Source organism: Cynocephalus volans, chromosome 15 (assembly GCF_027409185.1).
Source record: "Cynocephalus volans isolate mCynVol1 chromosome 15, mCynVol1.pri, whole genome shotgun sequence".
NCBI classification, from domain to species: Eukaryota; Metazoa; Chordata; class Mammalia; order Dermoptera; family Cynocephalidae; genus Cynocephalus; species Cynocephalus volans.
In genome coordinates, this window is record NC_084474.1 from 41963861 (window position 1) to 41983097 (window position 19237).

At 38.1% G+C, this 19237-nt stretch overlaps 1 protein-coding gene across 1 annotated transcript in view; it reads left to right on the top strand.

Annotated features, from left to right (window-relative positions):
* ATP6V0D2 (ATPase H+ transporting V0 subunit d2) overlaps window positions 1-5382 on the top strand; it is a 47365-nt gene extending 41983 nt beyond the window's left edge. The window contains exons 6-8 of the mRNA XM_063080062.1: window positions 1355-1531; window positions 2713-2787; window positions 5221-5382. Of these exons, the coding sequence (XP_062936132.1) occupies window positions 1355-1531; window positions 2713-2787; window positions 5221-5382 (414 nt within the window). The remainder of the gene's footprint in view (window positions 1-1354; window positions 1532-2712; window positions 2788-5220) is intronic.
* The last annotated feature ends 13855 nt before the right edge of the window (window positions 5383-19237 follow it).

Here is a 19237-nt window from a genome sequence, read left to right on the forward strand (position 1 = left end):
TAGCATAGAGCAATTCTTTTCAGCTTTCATATGTATATGAAAAACCTTGGAATATTCTTAAAATGCAGATTCTGGTTCTGTAGGCCTGGGCTGTGGCCTGAGACTCTGCATTTCTAATGAGCTTCCAGGTGATGTCAAAGCTACTGAGCCAACTTGCCATCATACACACTTTGAGTAGCAACATTGTAGAGAATACTGGAGAATCTCAGAAGTAGAATCATAGACCATTCCATTGGATTCAATAAACAGTTAAGATATTACTATATGTCAAGCACTGGCTATTCAAAAATGAACAATGAACAAAAAGACATAGTCCCTCAAAGATTTTAGAGTGTAATGGGGAAGTAATACAGGCTCAGGTTTCAAAACAATGTACTAAGTGCAGGATACTTCAGATACCTAGAGAAGAGTTTCTTAGCCCAAAGGTACCATGGCAACACCTGTGATAGGCAGAGGAGAAACTCCTGAAGGATAGACTGAGATGGAATGGTCCGAGTAGGTAGGAGGAGAACCAAAAGACAGTAGAAACACGGAGACCAAAAGGATAGAAAAGAAATTTCAAAAGAGACTGAGTAGTTAGATGAAATAGAGCCATCTGACGTGGGGATGGGAGCACAGGAGCCTACTGATGTTCAGCACAGAGAAGACAGACCTGACCCACCTTGAAGATCATGTAGCCAAACCCCAACATCTTACAAATAAGGAAAATGAGGCCTTGAGAGGAACATAACTTGCCCCAAGCCACATCATTCTTAGCTACAGAATTAGATTGATTGATATCTAACCCAGGACATTAAAAAAGAAAACCAAAACCAGGAGAGTACAGACAAACAGCAGGTAGCACAAAGTTTCATTATGTAAAAAATCATACTGACACTAACAATTAGAAAGGGTTATTAACACCTAAGACATGCACTTCTTGTTCCAAACACCCTGTTAGGCACTTCACTTCCATTATACTGTTCTATCCCTGATTGGACCCCAAGAAATAGGTATTATTCCCATTCTCAAGAAAGAGTCATTTGTGACTCTAGTGGCCTACATGATGGAGACACATGAGTAACTCATTGCAGGGTGCTGGGAAATAAAGCTTAAGCCCAATAAAGCCCCAACGAAGTGAGGCTTCCAGAGTCCCAGGCCATCATCTCTGGCATGGGATCCTTCTCTGGCAAGCAAAGTTACTCTGTTACTAGAAGAGACTAAGGGAACATTAATAACACGTCTCTATTGTAATTAGAAATAGATCTGGAAAGGAAAGCAAATCACTTCAGAAATGAATTTGTTTACTTAGGGTTCTGTTTACAGCTTTTAGTAGATTAGTAGATTTCACTGATTTTATGTCTTGCAAATTCAGTTTGAGGCTGACAGACGTGCTTTTATCATCACTCTTAACTCCTTCGGCACTGAATTGAGCAAAGAAGACCGGGAGACCCTCTATCCCACCTTTGGCAAGCTCTATCCTGAGGGCTTGCGCCTGTTGGCTCAAGCAGACGACTTTGACCAGATGAAGAGAGTAGCGGATCATTACGGAGTACGTGATTACACCAGGTTCCTAAGTGCCTTGTGTTACTTCATCATGTGTACTTTAGAAGCCCATGTGACAAATTTACACTGCTTATCAAAGGAACTTAAATTATTTGTAAGGTAGCAAGAAGTGTCTCTTCTTGTAACTCTCTCTCCCAAAGGAATACTTCAAGTTTCTAGCCCAAGCTCATGTTTTTTAAGGTTCCTGCCAAGCAAGTACTTGTTTAAATCTCCAAGGAGTGGTCATCTGAGCACTTCTTTTGAAGTGCTTGGTAAAGCAAGTTCCCCAAGACACTGTTCTGGAAATGTGAGCTCATGTCAAAGTTATATAAAATAGCCTGACCCAAGGATCTTTCAAGTACCCATTGGGGAAATAGGGTTAGGTACAGAACGTCCATGTGGACTACAGGGGAGAATAAGGATATATTGATTTTTCCACTCCCTTTGCTGAGTAGCCAGAAATTAGGAAAGGGAAGAGAGCTATGTCCTTCCCTTACTCTAGCAGCCAACTGCTCTTGGAGAGCCTGAAGCTTCTCAGCTTAAGGTTATGCACCTCATGCCTGATTCTACTCCCTCTGACTTGCAGACAGTTAGGTACAAACCCTCCAGGTAGCTTTTCCAAGACTAAGTGAAACATCCTTTCCTGTGGATTTCTGAAACCCTTTGGGAATGATGGAAGTCAGCAAGTGATGCATAAGCCTTTGTAACATCTCATAGGTAATTGCATGAGATTTTAGCATGATATTAAAATTTGAGCTTCTCCCCAATTTCTACCCCTTCTACACTTGAAATTCCATATGAATTGTATCAATTGTCATCTTAAAGAAGCCAAGAACCCACACTGATCAAACCACAAGCACTCATTGAGCCTCTGTCACGTACCCAGCTATTCCTAAGAACCAGAGTGTGGAAATCAGCTCAAACAGTGCTTACTGAGAGTAGAATTGCTTTTGCTCTTACCTTGTAGCCCTGAATAAGCCATTAGGCTAGAATTTCACCCACACTTTTGGTATCTGGATTTTTTGGTGTTTCCTCAGGAGACCAAAAATCCTACCAAAATATTTAGACCGTCTGGTATATATTTTTTAAAAATAGATACACAATTCTGTATTGCTAGAAAAATATATTCATATACATTTATAAGAAATGAAAATTTCTTTAAAATTAATCTCTTGTCTTTGTTCTTAGGTATACAAACCTTTGTTCGAGGCCGTAGGCGGCAGTGGGGGGAAGACTCTGGAGGATGTGTTTTATGAGCGTGAGGTAGGATATAGGTGGTAATGCTATTAACTTACATACTTTTTTCTTACTGTGGGCTTTAAATATTCTCTTACTTTGGGCTTTCTTCTTACAGTTGATTGGGCTAATTGATTAGGACTGCTGATAGCTTGACAAGTCAGTGGTGTATTAATAAGTCCTCCTTGGAGAGCTGGGCCCCACAGCTCACACATAGTGGCCTCACGTGGAACTGTCCTATCGAGACAGATGTGAAATGCACACAGTGAAGCTCTGGGAGGAATGCAGCCACTCCAGAATAAATTAACTAGAGATGTAAAGCTAGGACGCCCTCATGACCAAATACTGACCATCCTCACCCTGTTTGGGGCATCTCCATCTCTTCTTCCAGAAGGGTTTATCCATGGTTATAATATAACTCAGGGGTACATTTACAACCCTTAAGAATTATTCATATGGAAATCCATCCAAAGAATCTAGATTATTCATTTTCATTTAAAAAGGCAGAAGAGTACTTAATCGATTTGTAGTCAAATCCTGAGCTACTGTGCTATTAAACAAAAGGGCTTTTTTGGGGGGGGTATCAGGTAGGGTCCCCCAAATCTAGAGAATTTTTCTACTGTGTTCCGTTTATTTCTCTGAAAACACTGGCCCTTCCATCTCAATCTGATTGAAATTAACAGAGAGCCCTGAAATTTACCCAAACTGTGGAGTTAGACTGGTTCCAGAAAGCAGTTTGAGAACTTTCCTTTAAGGCCTACCTTTCAGACATTTTCCAACAGCTCCTTAGTGTCTGTCTTAGAAAGAAGTAAAAACAATGCAAATTATCTGATATATTAGGGATGTTTTAAAACTCCACACTATTGCACCACTGCTGCAATAAAAGCGATTAAGGAAACTTCCCTCGGCAGGAAAAACAAGTGTCTATACCTGAGAACAGACACGGCCTCTACTTCCTGACTACTTTGCTTGAGGTGTTTAGAGCTGCATGAGGGACTCAGTACCTCTCCTCCTTTTTTCCATTCCAAATGTCAAAATGGAGAAGAGTAAAGGAATTGTTCTATTTCAGACATTAATCCAGTTTTTTAAAAATGTTTTTGGAAAATTTTTCTTTTGCTTACCTAACTTATGCAAAGTGTGCTAAGAAAGTTCATAATATCACTCAGACTAAATTCCAGGGGCCTGTGACATTCCTTGGAGGGAAGTTAGACAGCCTAAAAACCTTTTTAAAAATTTTAAAATTGTGGCCAAGAAGGAATGCTTTACCCAAAAGAGACAAGCCCACTAGCTAGAAGCCAGATAAATACTATTACAAAGTTGCACGCAGACCCCAAAGTTATCCTGATAATCTTTGTGCTAGCAGTGCTGCTTAGATTTGGAGCTTCTCTTATGATTCTACAAACTTACTTTTTAAACTACTGCAATCTACATTTATCTGCTGAGTGACACTTCCCTTTAGAACTTGCTGAGCTGTCACTGTTTTCCTCTATTTGGCCTAATTTGGATATTGTCTAAGGAAGACATACAAATGGCCAACACGTACATTAAAAAGTGCTCCATATCACTAGTCATCAGGGAAATGCAAATTAAAAGCACATTAAGATATCATCTCACCCTAGTTAGACTGGCTATAATCAAAAAGGCAGAGAATAACAAATGCTGGAGAAGATGTGGAGAGAAGGGAACACTCCTATATGGTTGGTGGGACTGTGAATTAGTACGACCACTATGGAAAACAGTATGGAGGTTTCTCAAACAACTACAGATAGATCTTCCACATGATCCAGCAATCCACTTCTGGGTATATACCCAGAGGAATGGAAATCATCATGTAGAAAGGATACCTGCACTCCCATGTTCATCGCAGCTCTGTTCACAATATCCAAGATATGGAACCAACCTAAATGGCCATTGATGGACAACTGGATAAGGAAAATGTGGTATATATACCATGCAATACTACTCTGCCATAACAAAGAATAAAATTCTCCCATTTGCAACAATATGGATGAGCTTGGAGAAACTCATATTGAGTGAAATAAGCAAAGCACAGAGGGATAAATACCACATGTGCTCACTCATAAGTGGGACCCTAGAGAGAAAGAAGAAAGAAAGACCACAGTGGTGCACTGGACTTGCAGAGGGAGAGAACATACCTAGGGATATAAAGTGGAATGGGGGAAGGAGGATGGGGAGGGAGGTTGGAGATAATTGGGGGGAATAACTCGGTGAGGGACAGAGGGTATAAACACAGTTTGTGGTAATGCGCATGCTGCTAGTATGGATCTGGCCATTATTTCTCAGGCACAAGTGGTGACAATTTGCTCTGTACCACATGAATATTCATAACCAAGAAAATAAATAAATACTGCACAAGCCAGTCTGTAGCTTAATATTATTTCGTAAATGTAGTGAGTTCCAAATGAATTGACGGTCCATGTTAATTTTTTCCTTCCTCAGGTACAAATGAATGTGCTGGCATTCAACAGGCAATTCCACTACGGTGTGTTTTATGCTTACGTAAAGCTGAAGGAACAGGAAATGAGAAATATCGTGTGGATAGCAGAATGCATTTCACAGAGACATCGAACTAAAATCAACAGTTACATTCCAATTTTATAAGCCAAGTGGGGGGCCTCAAATGCAGAAAATCGTAAACGTTAAAAGGAAGTTATTGAGGAAAATAAAAGGAATGTATTATAGGATCCAGTTACACAAAAGTAAGCCACACTGCACCTTCATGAATTGCAAATCCACTGGAAACAGAGTAAACTAACCCTGAAATGAGGCATTTGTGTCTTTGTTTTCAGCAGCCTTAAATCTTGTTTATGTCTCATTCTTCACTGGGCCTTAGACATTAATTTTAATTAATCTCGTCTTACATTCCTTGTTCTTGTTTGGTCACGTTGAAAATCAGACCTAATAAAAGTGTTTTATTCTTGATTTTTCATGTTTCTCCACAGGAAAAATACTGAGTGTCTGCTTTATTTTCAACTGTCTGTTCCTTGCCTAGGTTCACAAAGATCCAAAGCTGTATGTAGCCAACATGGACCACATTTGATGGGAGATGTATTTTTTTCCTAAGACAGTTTGATCTGGTAGGCTTGAGGAAAACTATACAATTTCAAATCATATTACCTAGATGCAAGTTGTGTTAGATTTGTTAATAAACTAGTTTCTCACAACTTTCTTTAAGTAAAAGATATATCTCTTTTTTGTGATTTCTTCATACTTCACCCAAGAAGAAAATAACCCCACTAATTGTATTTATGTATTCTGAAGCAAAAATCACAGGTTCAGTTTGCAGAGAATGGATTATCTGTAAAACCTCAGTAGAACTGGTGCATAGAGCTACCCAGAAAAATAAAAAGCAACAAAACACTGCTCAATTACTTTCTTTAAATATAAAGGATATTCCTGAATATAAAATCTGTATATGCTACGTTCTTAAAATTAAACATATTTACATATTTGAAAATTTACCAAATGAGAATATTTACAGAAAATAGACATACACTGTTATCTAGCATTTGGTACGTAGACTAAGAAAGAAATCAATTTTTCTGCAAAAATCCACCTTGTTAACTAAAATATTTTAGTGATAAGAGTTTTTAAGCATAAGGACAAATTGTTGCAATGTGAAAAACTTGCCTCAGAGTTACAGAGCTTTTCAGTGGCTGAGCTGGGATCTGACTACTCTGCCATGCTTCAAGGAACTAGTCTACAATAAAGAACATGGACCTTGGAAAAACATTTCATTATAAGAAATAAGGCTAAAAAGCCTGGTAATAGAATGTGGAATACAATGAGGCAAAAATGTATTTCTTGTTCTGAGTGATTGAAGCTGTGGCTCCTCACCATCCCATCCCCACCCTCCTCCCAACATTTCATCAGTCCCTCAAGTTTCCTCCTCTATAGTCTCCTGCGATTGGTCTCAGAACATCACATTCCAGTGAACTCTATACCCAGAACTCTGCAGTCCCGCCTGTACACTCCATGGTCTCAGGCCACTCCCACCCCTCTCCACATCATTCCTTTAAGTATTGCTTTCATGGGCTCACAAGTCCTTTATCAGCCTATCCGTGACCAGTGACTTGTTACATCTCTAAGGACTTGTTAAGCCTCTAAGGAGGTTTTGCAATCAGAGAGTTGTGGTGTTCTATGGGATACAAATATAGCAGTTGCAATCCTCAGGACCTTTGGAGAACATCTAAGAAGAAATGCAGTTATTGGATTGTTCTGAGGCTTTAGGAATGAGGAACACTGACTGAGGGCAGCTGGAGTTGGCCATACTGAATCTGGGTGAGTTTGGTCCAAGTCTAAGTATGGTTGGACAATGAAGGAATTCAGTTAAGCAGTCTGAAGTGCTCCCTCTCTCCTCAGCATGGCAACAATGTAATATGACATTGAGAAGATTAAAAGAAGTCTTCATAGAGTGAAAAAAATGGTGGTGATTAAATTTGGTGAGTTTCATCAATAGTAACTTTTAAGTCAAGCACTTCAAAAAAATGCTATTAATGTCTTAGATCTCACAGGTAAGACTTGGGAAAGTTACAGTTCCAGTTTCACTCTTTTGTCTCATGTACTTTCATGAGCAGACATTCTCACTATTGTGTGATTCATTTTATTTATTTTGAGTCACTTTCTTTTTATTTCAGCAAATGGAAGCATTAATAACTTCTTTATATTGAGTAAGAATTGCTGGGAAATATATGTGACATTATCAGAGGGCATCACTCTTCCTGATTTCATTCCTATGTCTCACAATAGCTGAACCCAGGAGTTTTGATGTCATTTTGGATGACTGCATAGTCATAAAATGATACGTTTTAAATATGCAAAAAACTAGGATGTAGAAACAATAATAAGGCCAAACCACCTTCCCTACGTAATTTCTCTTCTCTCACATCTTCATTATTCCATCTGGCCTCCCATCAATTACTTTTCCACTCGCTCCCCTTCCTCCTCAGGCACCTTGGGCTGCAGTTTTCAGCCTCCACTACTGACTGAAGGCTTGATCACTAAATTGAAATCCAGCTCGCCACAGCACTGTTCAACACGGACGATATCTGACTGCTTATGCAATGGAAGGCGAGTTGGAATTTTCTTTGGAAAGAAAGGAGAATAAGTAAAGAAAATGCATGTAGAGACCAGTGTGCATATCAATATAGTAGAAAGAAATTGTCCCCAGAGAATTATCACTCTAACCAGATCAACAGTGCCATTTAAAAGCGGGGATCATTGACAGAATGTAAAAGTACATCAGTAGCTCTGTAGCAGTAGTAGACTTCTGGTTCCCCTGAGACTGGTGGTGCTTGCTAGCTAGTGTGGATTTCTTATTGACAATAAGATGGCAGCACCAGATTCACTGAGATTGAATCTAGCTCTTCAGTGGTGAAAGTCATTATTTGTTATCTTCTGAACAGAAGCACTTCTAGATTTTAAATAATTTATAAATTTTCTGAATCTACTTTTGTAGTTTTGTTTTTAATTAAAGCATCTAATCATTTCTCAGCTAATGCTGAGATGCATATTTCATTGTGTAAGAAGCTCACTGTTTTACATTTTTGGTTTGTTTCCATTTGGGCTTTTTTTTTAAATTTTGCTTTTCATTTAAATATACAAGAGGATACTAATGTATTTCAGTTTATTTCTGCAGCATCAGGAATTTTTTTAAATTAAAAAGCCATTATTTTGAAAATAAAAAAGAAAACAGCTAAGATTTTAATAATCTTCATGATTACACATTTTTTAAAATTTAATAATATATTTCCTAAGATTTGCAGAGGCATGGAAGTGTGGGTGACCGTGAGTCCCAGCTCCGAGAGTCAACATCATGTGGTTGTACAGATGAGGATTCACTCTGGTGGTGTGTTGATAGTGGTGTATGCTGAGTAAATCAAAAGTCAGATTAAAAATCAAAAGTCTTTTCAGTCAAAGGATCACAGAAAAAGTTCTGCAAGATCTGTACATGCAAATAAATAAACAAATTATATTATAGGGAATTAACTCTTCACAGTTTAACTGTACCCTCTGCTGCATGTATTTCTGTGAAATATTGGGATTATTTTAGCTATAGAATTCAACATGAATCCATAACAGTGACTTTAATCATTTGGGTTCACATACCCTTTAAGAATCTGATGAGCACTATAGACACTCTCTCAGAATAATAGGCATCTGCACATCCACCCAAAATTTTGGACAATGTATGAAAGGATTTTGTGCCCTCTAAAATCCATTCATGACCAACCTAAAGGTCTATAGACTCCAGGTTAGAAACCTCCATTGCATAGTCTGAGGAAATGACAGGTTAGAAAGTAATGGATGGGGAAATATTTTAATTTAAAAAAATAAAATATAGGAATTCATATACCTTTCCCATCTCTTAGAAGGGCATCTTGTTGAGCTGAGCAAGCAGCCTTCAGATGGAGGCACCTGCTTAGGTGGAGCAAATCCCTCCCCCCCGTCCACCAACCGGCCATCAGTCAGACATGTCAGTCATAAAGATGGTGAAGGGGCCAAGGTCACAACCAGTTTGCTCTCATACTAAATTGAAATTATAATCTGAAGCATCCGTACTCTACTTCTTAAAACTATAGATGTTTCTATCCATCAAATGCATTATCCAATGCCATTGGTTTTTGCAAGAAGAGTACGTGGAAACTCTATGAATTGGTTAAAAAGATAAATGCTGACCAGCTAATATTTCCTGATGCAAATCTCCAAGACCGAATGATCAAATGGGAAAAACTACTTTTAAGCCTTTACTTCCAGTGACATAAAAGAAAATTGTGCAGTCACATTCCCTCATGGCACCTAGAAATCAATCATTTCTATCTTTTTAGTCATCTTTTATTGCTAAAAGCTAAATAAAAGTAAGTCAAGTGGAAGAGTAAAGAGTGAGCAGGACAGATGCATAACCTCCTCAGTAAATATTATCAATCCAGGAAGAGCAGGTGGAAATTTAATTCAGTATATTTCCCAGAAGATAACATATATCTTTATGTTCAGGAAGTAGTCTATGCCATCCTGCACTGATGAGGTCATTTGCAGGCAAGACTGTAAAGAGAGCAATTGGATGTAAATCAAAACCAACTGGACACACTGTTAACCATCTTTTCAGCCACATGCAAAGCATAAATTGACTTAAGACAGGAGTAAGTTTAAAATATGGGAAAGAAACAGCAGGGAGAAAAAAGGTGCCTCTAAAAATAAAGTGGCTCCTTACTAGAGGTGGGAAAGGGGGAAGATGAGGGAGGGTTAGCAAGAAATTGGTAAAGGCCCATAAAAAAATGATTACATTGTGAAGTATTGAATAAACTAATTATCCTGATTTGAGCATCACATATTGTACACAGGTATTGATATTCAATGTGGTACCACACACATATGTACAATCAATTATGTTTCAATAAATAGATAAATAAAGTAAAAATCATCAGTCAGTCCAGAGAAAACCTCAGCAGAGCATATGACCTTTTTCAAAATTAGCTCTGGGTTGGAGCCATGATAATAGCCTACTTTGAGAGATAACTTACCTGCGGAAAAAATAAATAAAAGCACTTCTTGTGGATGTTGAATGAGAAGTATACACTTTTTAAGTCAAGCTAATGCTTTAACCTATTTTCCTCTAAGTTCTTTTGATGTTTTCCTTATGTACTTTCCCAGTAGGACATGAGTACTACAAGCACTAAATTTAATTAGAAAAGAATAGACTCAGAACAAGAAAATAAATGCTGATTTTAAATGTAACTCCCAGTCACTATGGAAGCAACAGGGTTTAACCTCTTGGAGACCAAGGGAAGGTAGTATGGCAGCTTCTGTTGATCATCAAAGTATTCACCATAATGGCTGCTTAAGAGCTCTGCATATTACTTTAAGAAGACTCGCCTCAAATTCAACAAATGGTTAATAGAAAATGATCCCCCATCTCTGGCATTCTAATGAATGTGGTTGCAGACACAAAGGAAAAGTTCCCTCTTTATTAAACAGAAATTATAGAAGAGTCTGCATGTTGTGTAAAGCTGATGTGAATTAATGTGGTCTTTGTGTTCAAGCTTGTAAAAGAGCCCTGTTAAACTAGATTTTAGGGACCAAATGACACTGCCAACTGATGTAAGACCAAGGCCAGAATTTAACAAAAGGGGTATTTCAGCATTCATTGGGGGGGGGGAGCTAATGGGAACATAAATGTCACATTTCCTTTTTGTTTTATTTTTTGGCAACTGGCTGGTATGGAGATCCGAACCCTTGACCTCGGGGTTATAACACCATGCCCTAAATAACTGAGCTAACCAGCCAGCCCTCACACTTACTTTTTAAACCAGAGTTTCTTAACTCGTATGTCAATGCACATGTCCCTAACATGGATTTCGGGGTGTAGAGATGTTGATTCCTGAGGTCTCAGGATGCCCGTGGTCTCCTGTCTCCTCTCAACCCTCATCAGCCGTTTCTGCCTTGCAAATGTTATTGTTTTATGTGTACACAATGATGTGGAAAATAAGGGAAGCAATTTCAACCATGCAAGATAGCAGATAAATAACCCATGGTTTCTCCAGGGAGATACAAGCCAAGACTAGCAGAGTCCGTTTTTATATTTTTATGATACCCTTTATGGATCTCGAAACACCTGGTCAGCTCAATTTAGTTTGTTTGTTCCCAAGAGATTAGTATTCTTTATATTCTCTGTAGCTAGGTCTTCTTTGTCTTACAGAAAAAACTCAAACTAAATATCAAGGTAATATCTCCATAAGTAAATTGACACACATGCATGATCTATTACTTTTTATATGGTAAATTAATCTTCTTTTAAGGTCATATCTTGATCTGATAACTGAATATTCCTTTGTTTCCTTATTCTATACGGCCCGCTAAGAAACACAGCTTTATCTCCTCACTGCTGTGTCTTTCCTAAAGAGACCAAGAAATAAGATGCATGATATAAGCAGGATAGTGAAATATAGGCATAAAATGGGTACTTAGAAATACAAAGTTTCAGAGCTAGAATAGACACTAGTTTTCCAAATAAGAAAACTAAAGTTAGAATAAGTTAAGAGTAGAAGAGTCAAAACTAAATGTCAAGTGTCCTGACTTTTCCATCTATATACATATAGATATATAGATATATATATAACTTTCTTAATGTTGGCTTCATTTTTTTTTTTTTTCTCCTCCTTAAGCTATGGCCTCCAGTTGAAGACTTAAGGTCCTTGTTAGGTCAGAATACATTCTGTGAAAAATGACAGAAATCCTGTCAAATTAGTTTAAAATACAAAAATAGAAAGGTATTGTATCATGTCATTGGGAAATTGAAGAGCTCAGGGAACTGAATCCAGGGCTTCAAAAATTTCATTAAGAAATTTTCTCCATGTGGTGTCAAAGAGATCGGCAGCAGCCCAGGCTCACATTCCACACACTTCCCAGCCCAGCAGAAAGAATCCCTCTTGTCCAATAGCAACAAAAATGTTCCAGGTTTGCCAGTGATTGGTCTGCCAAGGCATTTCAGGTAAATCTTTCCAATGACAATATTTACTATTTTACTAAAATTGAAAAATAAAATTTCACTTTATAAAAATAATGTTGTTCATTTACTTATATAAATTATTGGAATAATGGAAACACTACCTACTTTATTTAATTATTCATATAATATATACTTGAGCATTTACTTAGTACCAGATCATATCATGCTCAGTGTAACTTAAACTTCTAGCTGGAAGTAATGTCATTGTTCAACCCTAAAATTATTTGGAATACTAGCTATCAAAGTTTTGTTTTATTAACATTTTAAATTTAAAATGTTAATAATTAAGTTATATCATGACATATTAATCTCCCTCACCCATCATATACAGCACATCAATAAATTCTCCCAATTCTACTAACAAAAATATTTATTTAATCCACCTCCTAAATTCAGTCCTTCATCATCTTTTGTCTAGATTAGGGCTCTAAAACTCTAACTTGTCTTTTTTCAACCCATTATCCCCCCTACAACTGAGAGAGCTTTTAGAAACCTAAGACCATGTCATCCCTTATTTAAATCTCCTCCATGGCTTCCCATTGCATTTGAAATGAAACCAACCCTTTACCATTACTTACAGGGCCCAGAATGGTCAGGTCGTTGCCTGCCTTTCCATTCCTTTTGGCCTCTCCCTGCCCACTACCCTACTTACACTGTTCTTTTTTGAGGTTGCCAATACCCCAAGCTCTGATACTCATTCTAGGGCCATTACACATGCCCTTCTTTCTCCTTGGAATCTTTTTCCACTGGATTTTCATATAGCTGGCTCCTTCTCCCTTTCAAGTTTTAACATCACCACCTTGCCATGTTGCCTAACTCCAACAGGAAGCTTTCACATCTTTGGAATTGTACAAACCACCACTACACAACAATATTGCACATCATCTCCTTCAAGAATCCTCCAGCCTTAAGGAAGTACTTTGTATTGGTCTCTCTCAAAGAACTCTGTTCTTTACCTCATAATTCTTACCATGATTTGAAACCATATATGTCTTGGTTTGTTTTGTAATATTGTCCTTCCAAAATCCAACTATGTCCTGTGAGAGCAAGAAATTTACATTTTTGACCACTACTGTATACTCAGTATTTAGCACAGAGTCTGGCATAGGGCAGCATTTAATATACATTTGTTTAATGAATGAAAGAGCAAATTCTTCCACCTGAAAATTCTGATTCAAATCGTAGAAGGAAAGGTCAAAACATAGCTACGTCAATGGATCCATAAATTTCCACTGAAGCACTGACATTTAGGTCGCCAGGAATTGAGAAGGCCATGCAACCGAATCTGAAAGATCACCACTACCTCACTCACTGAACACACAGGAACACATTCGAAGGTAGGGACCCTGCTGTGTCCTTCGCTGATCAATCTCCAGAGCTTACTGCAATGTTCAGCACATCAGAGGCATGCAGCACTTAGTTTTTGGATGAATGAATCCATATCTGGGGCAATTACTGCATCAGCACCCACATTTAACTCCTGCAACAAAAGAATGAAACAGTGACTTGGGATCTGCACCAAGCATAGCATTCACAGAGACTGTGAGTAGCCAGATCGCCACTCTTTGCCTGCAATACTATTTGGCATAGCACTACCAGTCAGAAGGCAAGTCAGTTCCAGCACAGAAATATGTTTCAGCCAAAAGCTACTTAACTAAATAGCACTTTCTCCTAGTGGTCCACAAGCAACAAACCCAAAGGGCAGGTAAGTTCACCAAGATTGCTCCATGGTGTCTCCTGAACACCAGGACAAACCTGGACAATGACTCTCAATCCAGTTTACCTACCTGCTCAGACACTTAACATCTGTCTTAAGATTCACAGGAATCTAGAATACATAAAGAACTGGTTAATTCCCTCATTTATGGAGTGTATTAAAAGAGAAAAATTCAGACTCAATTATCAAGCGAGATTTACTCTGCCATGTACTGTTTGTTTGTTCAATTATGTTATCTCTCCTTCACGGTGTTCAAGGCATGTAGATCAGAGCAGAAGCACAAAATATTCCATTTCAGTGATGAAAGTTAATAGGTATATTAAGAGGGGAAGTGATAAATGACTTAAGAAAAAGGAGAAGGATAGAAATTATTTCAAACAATTGCAAATGGCATTTAAGGTTAATTCCAAAATCCCTGACATTACTGAACCAGGCACCAAGCCATGAATCATTCATCCTATCAAGAACAGAGAGGCACTTAGATAGGCTGCTATTAAGCTAGAGGAATATCTAAGATTTTCTGAAATAATTGTTTTGGGGGTTTCAATTAATTATACTCATAGGACGCTCTCCTGATTATTAGGTAGCATTTAGGCATCTTCACAAAACAAACAATTTTCTCTACTCAAATGTGGAACCCTTGGGGAGGGAGGGAGAGACACTTTATAATGGACTCCTTTAGGTGTAGGTTAAGATTAAGAAGCTCACTGTGTCCCAACACTGACTGAAAGCCACATGGTTGCAGAGTCTTATGAAACCTCTGAGGTTGTGCAATTCCCTTTCGAGATGAAGAATGCTGAAAATGCACTCACTGAGGGCTAGCACCATGTTCCGTCGGTGACACCCACTCCTCCCAGGCACTTAAACAATAAATCTAATCTTGTCAAATGTTTCTCAAATACATCATTCCAAAATAAAAGAGTTTCAAGGAGACACTCCTGAAATAAACCCATTCAATAGTCCTACTACTGTAAGATATATAAATTTGGGAAGCATGTAAAATATGGGCCTAGGTTAGGAAAAGTCATAAAAGAAGAAAATATTTTGCACGTAGTGTTAGGTCTGAGACCTAACATGTAGTAGTCATTATTTGTTGCTCTTCTGACCTTCTATACTGAAGTCCTTTCACTAGAACCTACTTCACAGTCTCGCAGAAATATTCCAAAATAGGGCTACCTCGAAGACAATTGTTTGCTTTGGTAATACATGGGAATGGGAATTTAAAAGATCAAAGTGCTAAATGATTTCAGAGGTGAGCTCTGTTCTTCATACTCACCCTTTGGGATAATGGAAGGTTACTCAGCCTCCATGGAGGTCCTCCCTTCTCAACTATTATTGCAACCTCCAGAACAGATTTCCTTAACTTAGCTAAGCAGAGCCCAGCTGATGAGGGCCTTATAAAATAAATGCTTCGAATATTTTGGGAGCACAAAACAAAGATAATTGGACTCTAAGAAATTAACTGGTTATAGCAGAAAAGGAAATGAGTCTGAAAGCTCAAGGAATTTGAATCTATCTTCTCAAATTTCCAGAATTTTGTAGCCTTTAGACAAGTTACTAAACTTTTAAGATTCAGTTTGCCCATCTGTGAAAAGTGAGATAATTATGTCTAATTCTTGAGATTTTTATAGGGTTTAAATATATGTTTATGTGCTTTACTACACAGCCTGGCGCAAAGTAGGTGCTCAGTAAGTGTTCAATTCATACTCCTTTCAGACAGACTTGCATTAGAATGACTTGTGTGTGTAACTATCTCAGTCCCTAGATCGAACACACCTGGAAATTGAGCATCATTTCATTTATCTTTGTATCTCCAATACTTTACAACACAATGCTTGCTCAAAATAAATCATACATGCTTTTTAAATAAAATCAAGCATCTGGCATTGGATATTGATATGTAGAGATATATGACTAAAATAATTTTACTATATTCTCAAATTACACCTGGTTGCAGATTAATTCTAATCAGTGAGGACCCTCACCCTCCGTACCAACCTGTATGCTCTCTTTGTACAGTGATATCTCCTGTTACCAACCCAAAGCCTCTCTTCCCCAAACCCCAGTTCATGTGCTTGTCTTTCAATTCCAGTTACTCCTCCCAACTCTCCTTCCCCTTTCCTTTCCCAGGTCCTTCATGGTACTGTCTGTTAGCATGACACCTGAGCCCTAGCCACATCTGTTTTGTTTCCTGGATCCTTTGTTTCATTGATCCTCTTCTTTCAGTCACCTACCCTTCCCCATGCCTCAGCTCAGTCTTATGATAAATTCATATAGAAATTTAAATAAATGTATCCCTGCCATTTTAACAGAGGCCTCCACACAGGAGATAAACTCTTCTCAATGACTCAGGATGCCTCCTCCCCTGACAAAAAATAATAATAAAGAGTTGCCTCAAGGGCTACTAAACTGAAAAGGGCTATTTGCCATTCTTTGAAATGACTCCAGACAGGCAGGTTTTGTAGTTTTATGCGTGCTTTTTCTGTAATTGTCTTGCTCCTTCTCTCACTTGTCAGTGTAACAGAAGTTACTTTTTATTACTTTTCTCTAGATTCCTTTTATTGCTTCTGATTTGCTCCTTATATACTGGTAGCCATAAAGCTAAGCTTTTATACTGGTTAGAATTAGGTCTAAAATAAGACTAAATAGAGATCAGAGTAAACTTTAGCACCTGGACTTTGTGATGCTGCTTTGAATTCTCAGTAAGCTTTTCAGCTTGGCGGATTATTTTCTATTTCCTGAGAGCTGAGATTACTTTGTTAAAAAGCCGCTGGGTAAATGAAGGGTTTTATAATACAGTATCATCATTGTTGTTGACAGGAAGTAGTGGAGCTGAATCAGCAGACTGATATGGCCTCTAAATCAGTATTGAATAATGCCTTGTGATGATATGTAGAGACCTTGGGTACCGGAGATGCCAGTTGCCAAACTGCATTACAAAACCAAGCCTTTAATTCCTGTGATTATTAAGTATTCCACTGAGTATGTGTGTGATAACAAAACAGTAGAGGATATTTTCTTCCCAGTGTTCTGCCAGATCTCAGCTTGATTTTAACAGTTTGGCTGAGCACATTTCCTCTTTCTGTTTCATGTAAATATATTTTGCTTTTTTGGCTTCCTGTCTTTTAAGGTTATGTTTACGAAAAGGCTGTATCTTACAACCTCTCATCTTTGAGTAGAAGAAATTTCACAATGTCCTGTCAGGCTAATTGTCAAGTAAAGTTCCTTAGTGCTAGCTCTATGGAAACATCAGGTATTACACACGTCATACTATGTTATCTTAACTGACATTGAGGGAAAGTGGACCTAATATCTGGGAATAATTTAAGCCAAAATATTGTACTTATCTAACATGGCATTTTAAATATGAAGTGAAAAGTCTGTTTCTTGAAGGGGGGAAATATTCTTTTATGAAAAATATGAAAAAAGGACACCTGAAAAAAATTATTTAAATTGAGTTCATATGGTTTGTGGTAAAGACTATTGTGAATTTGTTTATCTTTATTTCTACTAAAGCTAATCTCTCAGAAGGCTATAAAATCTATATGCTTAAAGAGCTTCACCATGGGTTTATGAGAACCTAATCATTAACCCACAGAACAGAGAATCAGCCAGTAGTGTTTGCAATCCCTTAGTACTTTTATAATTGGTACTTTGGTTAAGATTCTTTTATTTGCACGCAAAAGAAACTGACCCTAGCTCATCCTAGTGAAATAGGAGAGTGTGTTAAAAGGCTTGCTCATAAAATCAAAGAACAGGATACATAGTCCTTGGAGAGGACAGAAATGGGAGCAGATCCAGGGAAATCATCAGGGTTGGTTGCTCATGAAACTTCTCTGCAGGGCACTGGCATCAGATGACTCAGCTCTGAGAACCTTCAGTTTCTGCATATCTCAATTCATTTTCAATTGCCTAGGGAGGGAATATTTTGTTGGCCCAGCCAGACTTAGCTTCTCTACCCTGGATTAATAGCCAATGTCAAGGATATGACGTAGAACGTAAAAGGGAAGACAATCCTAACAGACCACTCGGAGAATCATTGTGTACTGAGCAGCAACCCCTGGTTGGTTTGCTATTATTGGTGAGTTCATAATCAGGCTCTAGATTCATGTAGCTATAAACAGAACTTTGGCCTTCCTATATTTTTACTTTTTTAAAATAATAACTTCAACAGTTTATTAAGTACCTGCAGTGTGCCAGGAAGAAGACAACACTCCAGATATTAAAAAATAAGATGCAGATGTGTAAATAAAGTGATCAGCATCATTGCAGATCTAATGAAGGCTTGTGCATCTTTAGGGAGTTATTAGAGGCTTAGAAGTATCAATCTACATACACCTGAAGACATCAGGGAAAACTTTCCAGAGGAAAAAATGTTTGGGTTGAGTTTCAAAGGATAAATGGAAAATTATTATGAAACAGGAAGAAAGGCATGCCCTAAAGAAAAGGCAATTTCAAAACATACGATACGTACAAAGAGAGAGCGTGGCTCATTTTGAAGCTAAAAGTGGTTCAGTATTCTTGGAGCTCTGGAATCTGAAGGGGGAGATACTGAAAACGATTCTGGAGAGGGAGGCAGTTCCTGACGTCTTCATTATGCAACATTAAGATGAATGGACTTGATGCTTTAAACAATGGAGAGTCAATAAAGGATTTATGATTTGGGGAAGTGACATGATCAAGATTGGTTTTAGAAACACCCGTTGGCAGCAATGTGGAGGAGAGTTTGAAGAAAAGATGACCAACTGTAAGACAGCTGCAATACAGCAGAAAAGGGACATCCAGGGAAATTCAGTCTACTTTCTCAGGTACCAGGCTGGATAGTGGGGGTCACTAACTGAGATAAAGAACTTAAGAAGAGAATGCTGAAACCACTCAGAGTCCAAGGGCATATGTGAGTCTCCAGTCAGAATAAGAGAGAGAGACTAGAGGTTTGTATTTCTAAGTCAACAACAAGATGTCACAGTGCAAAGTGTGAGTACTGATGTGGTTTCACATGTGGAATGCTTAGAATAAGCACAGGCCACTGGATGGAACCCTAATGAAAACAATTAAGGGATGGATCAAGGAAAGGAAGACTGAGTTGGAAAATCTAGAATAATAGGAAGACCAGTAAACAGCAGTGTCACAGAAAGTAAACAGAGGAAAGGTAAGGGAATTTCAAGAAAGAGTATGCATCAGTGTAGCACTCTTAATCCTGTTCGTGACACCAAGTGTAAAGCTAAGAGACCGCG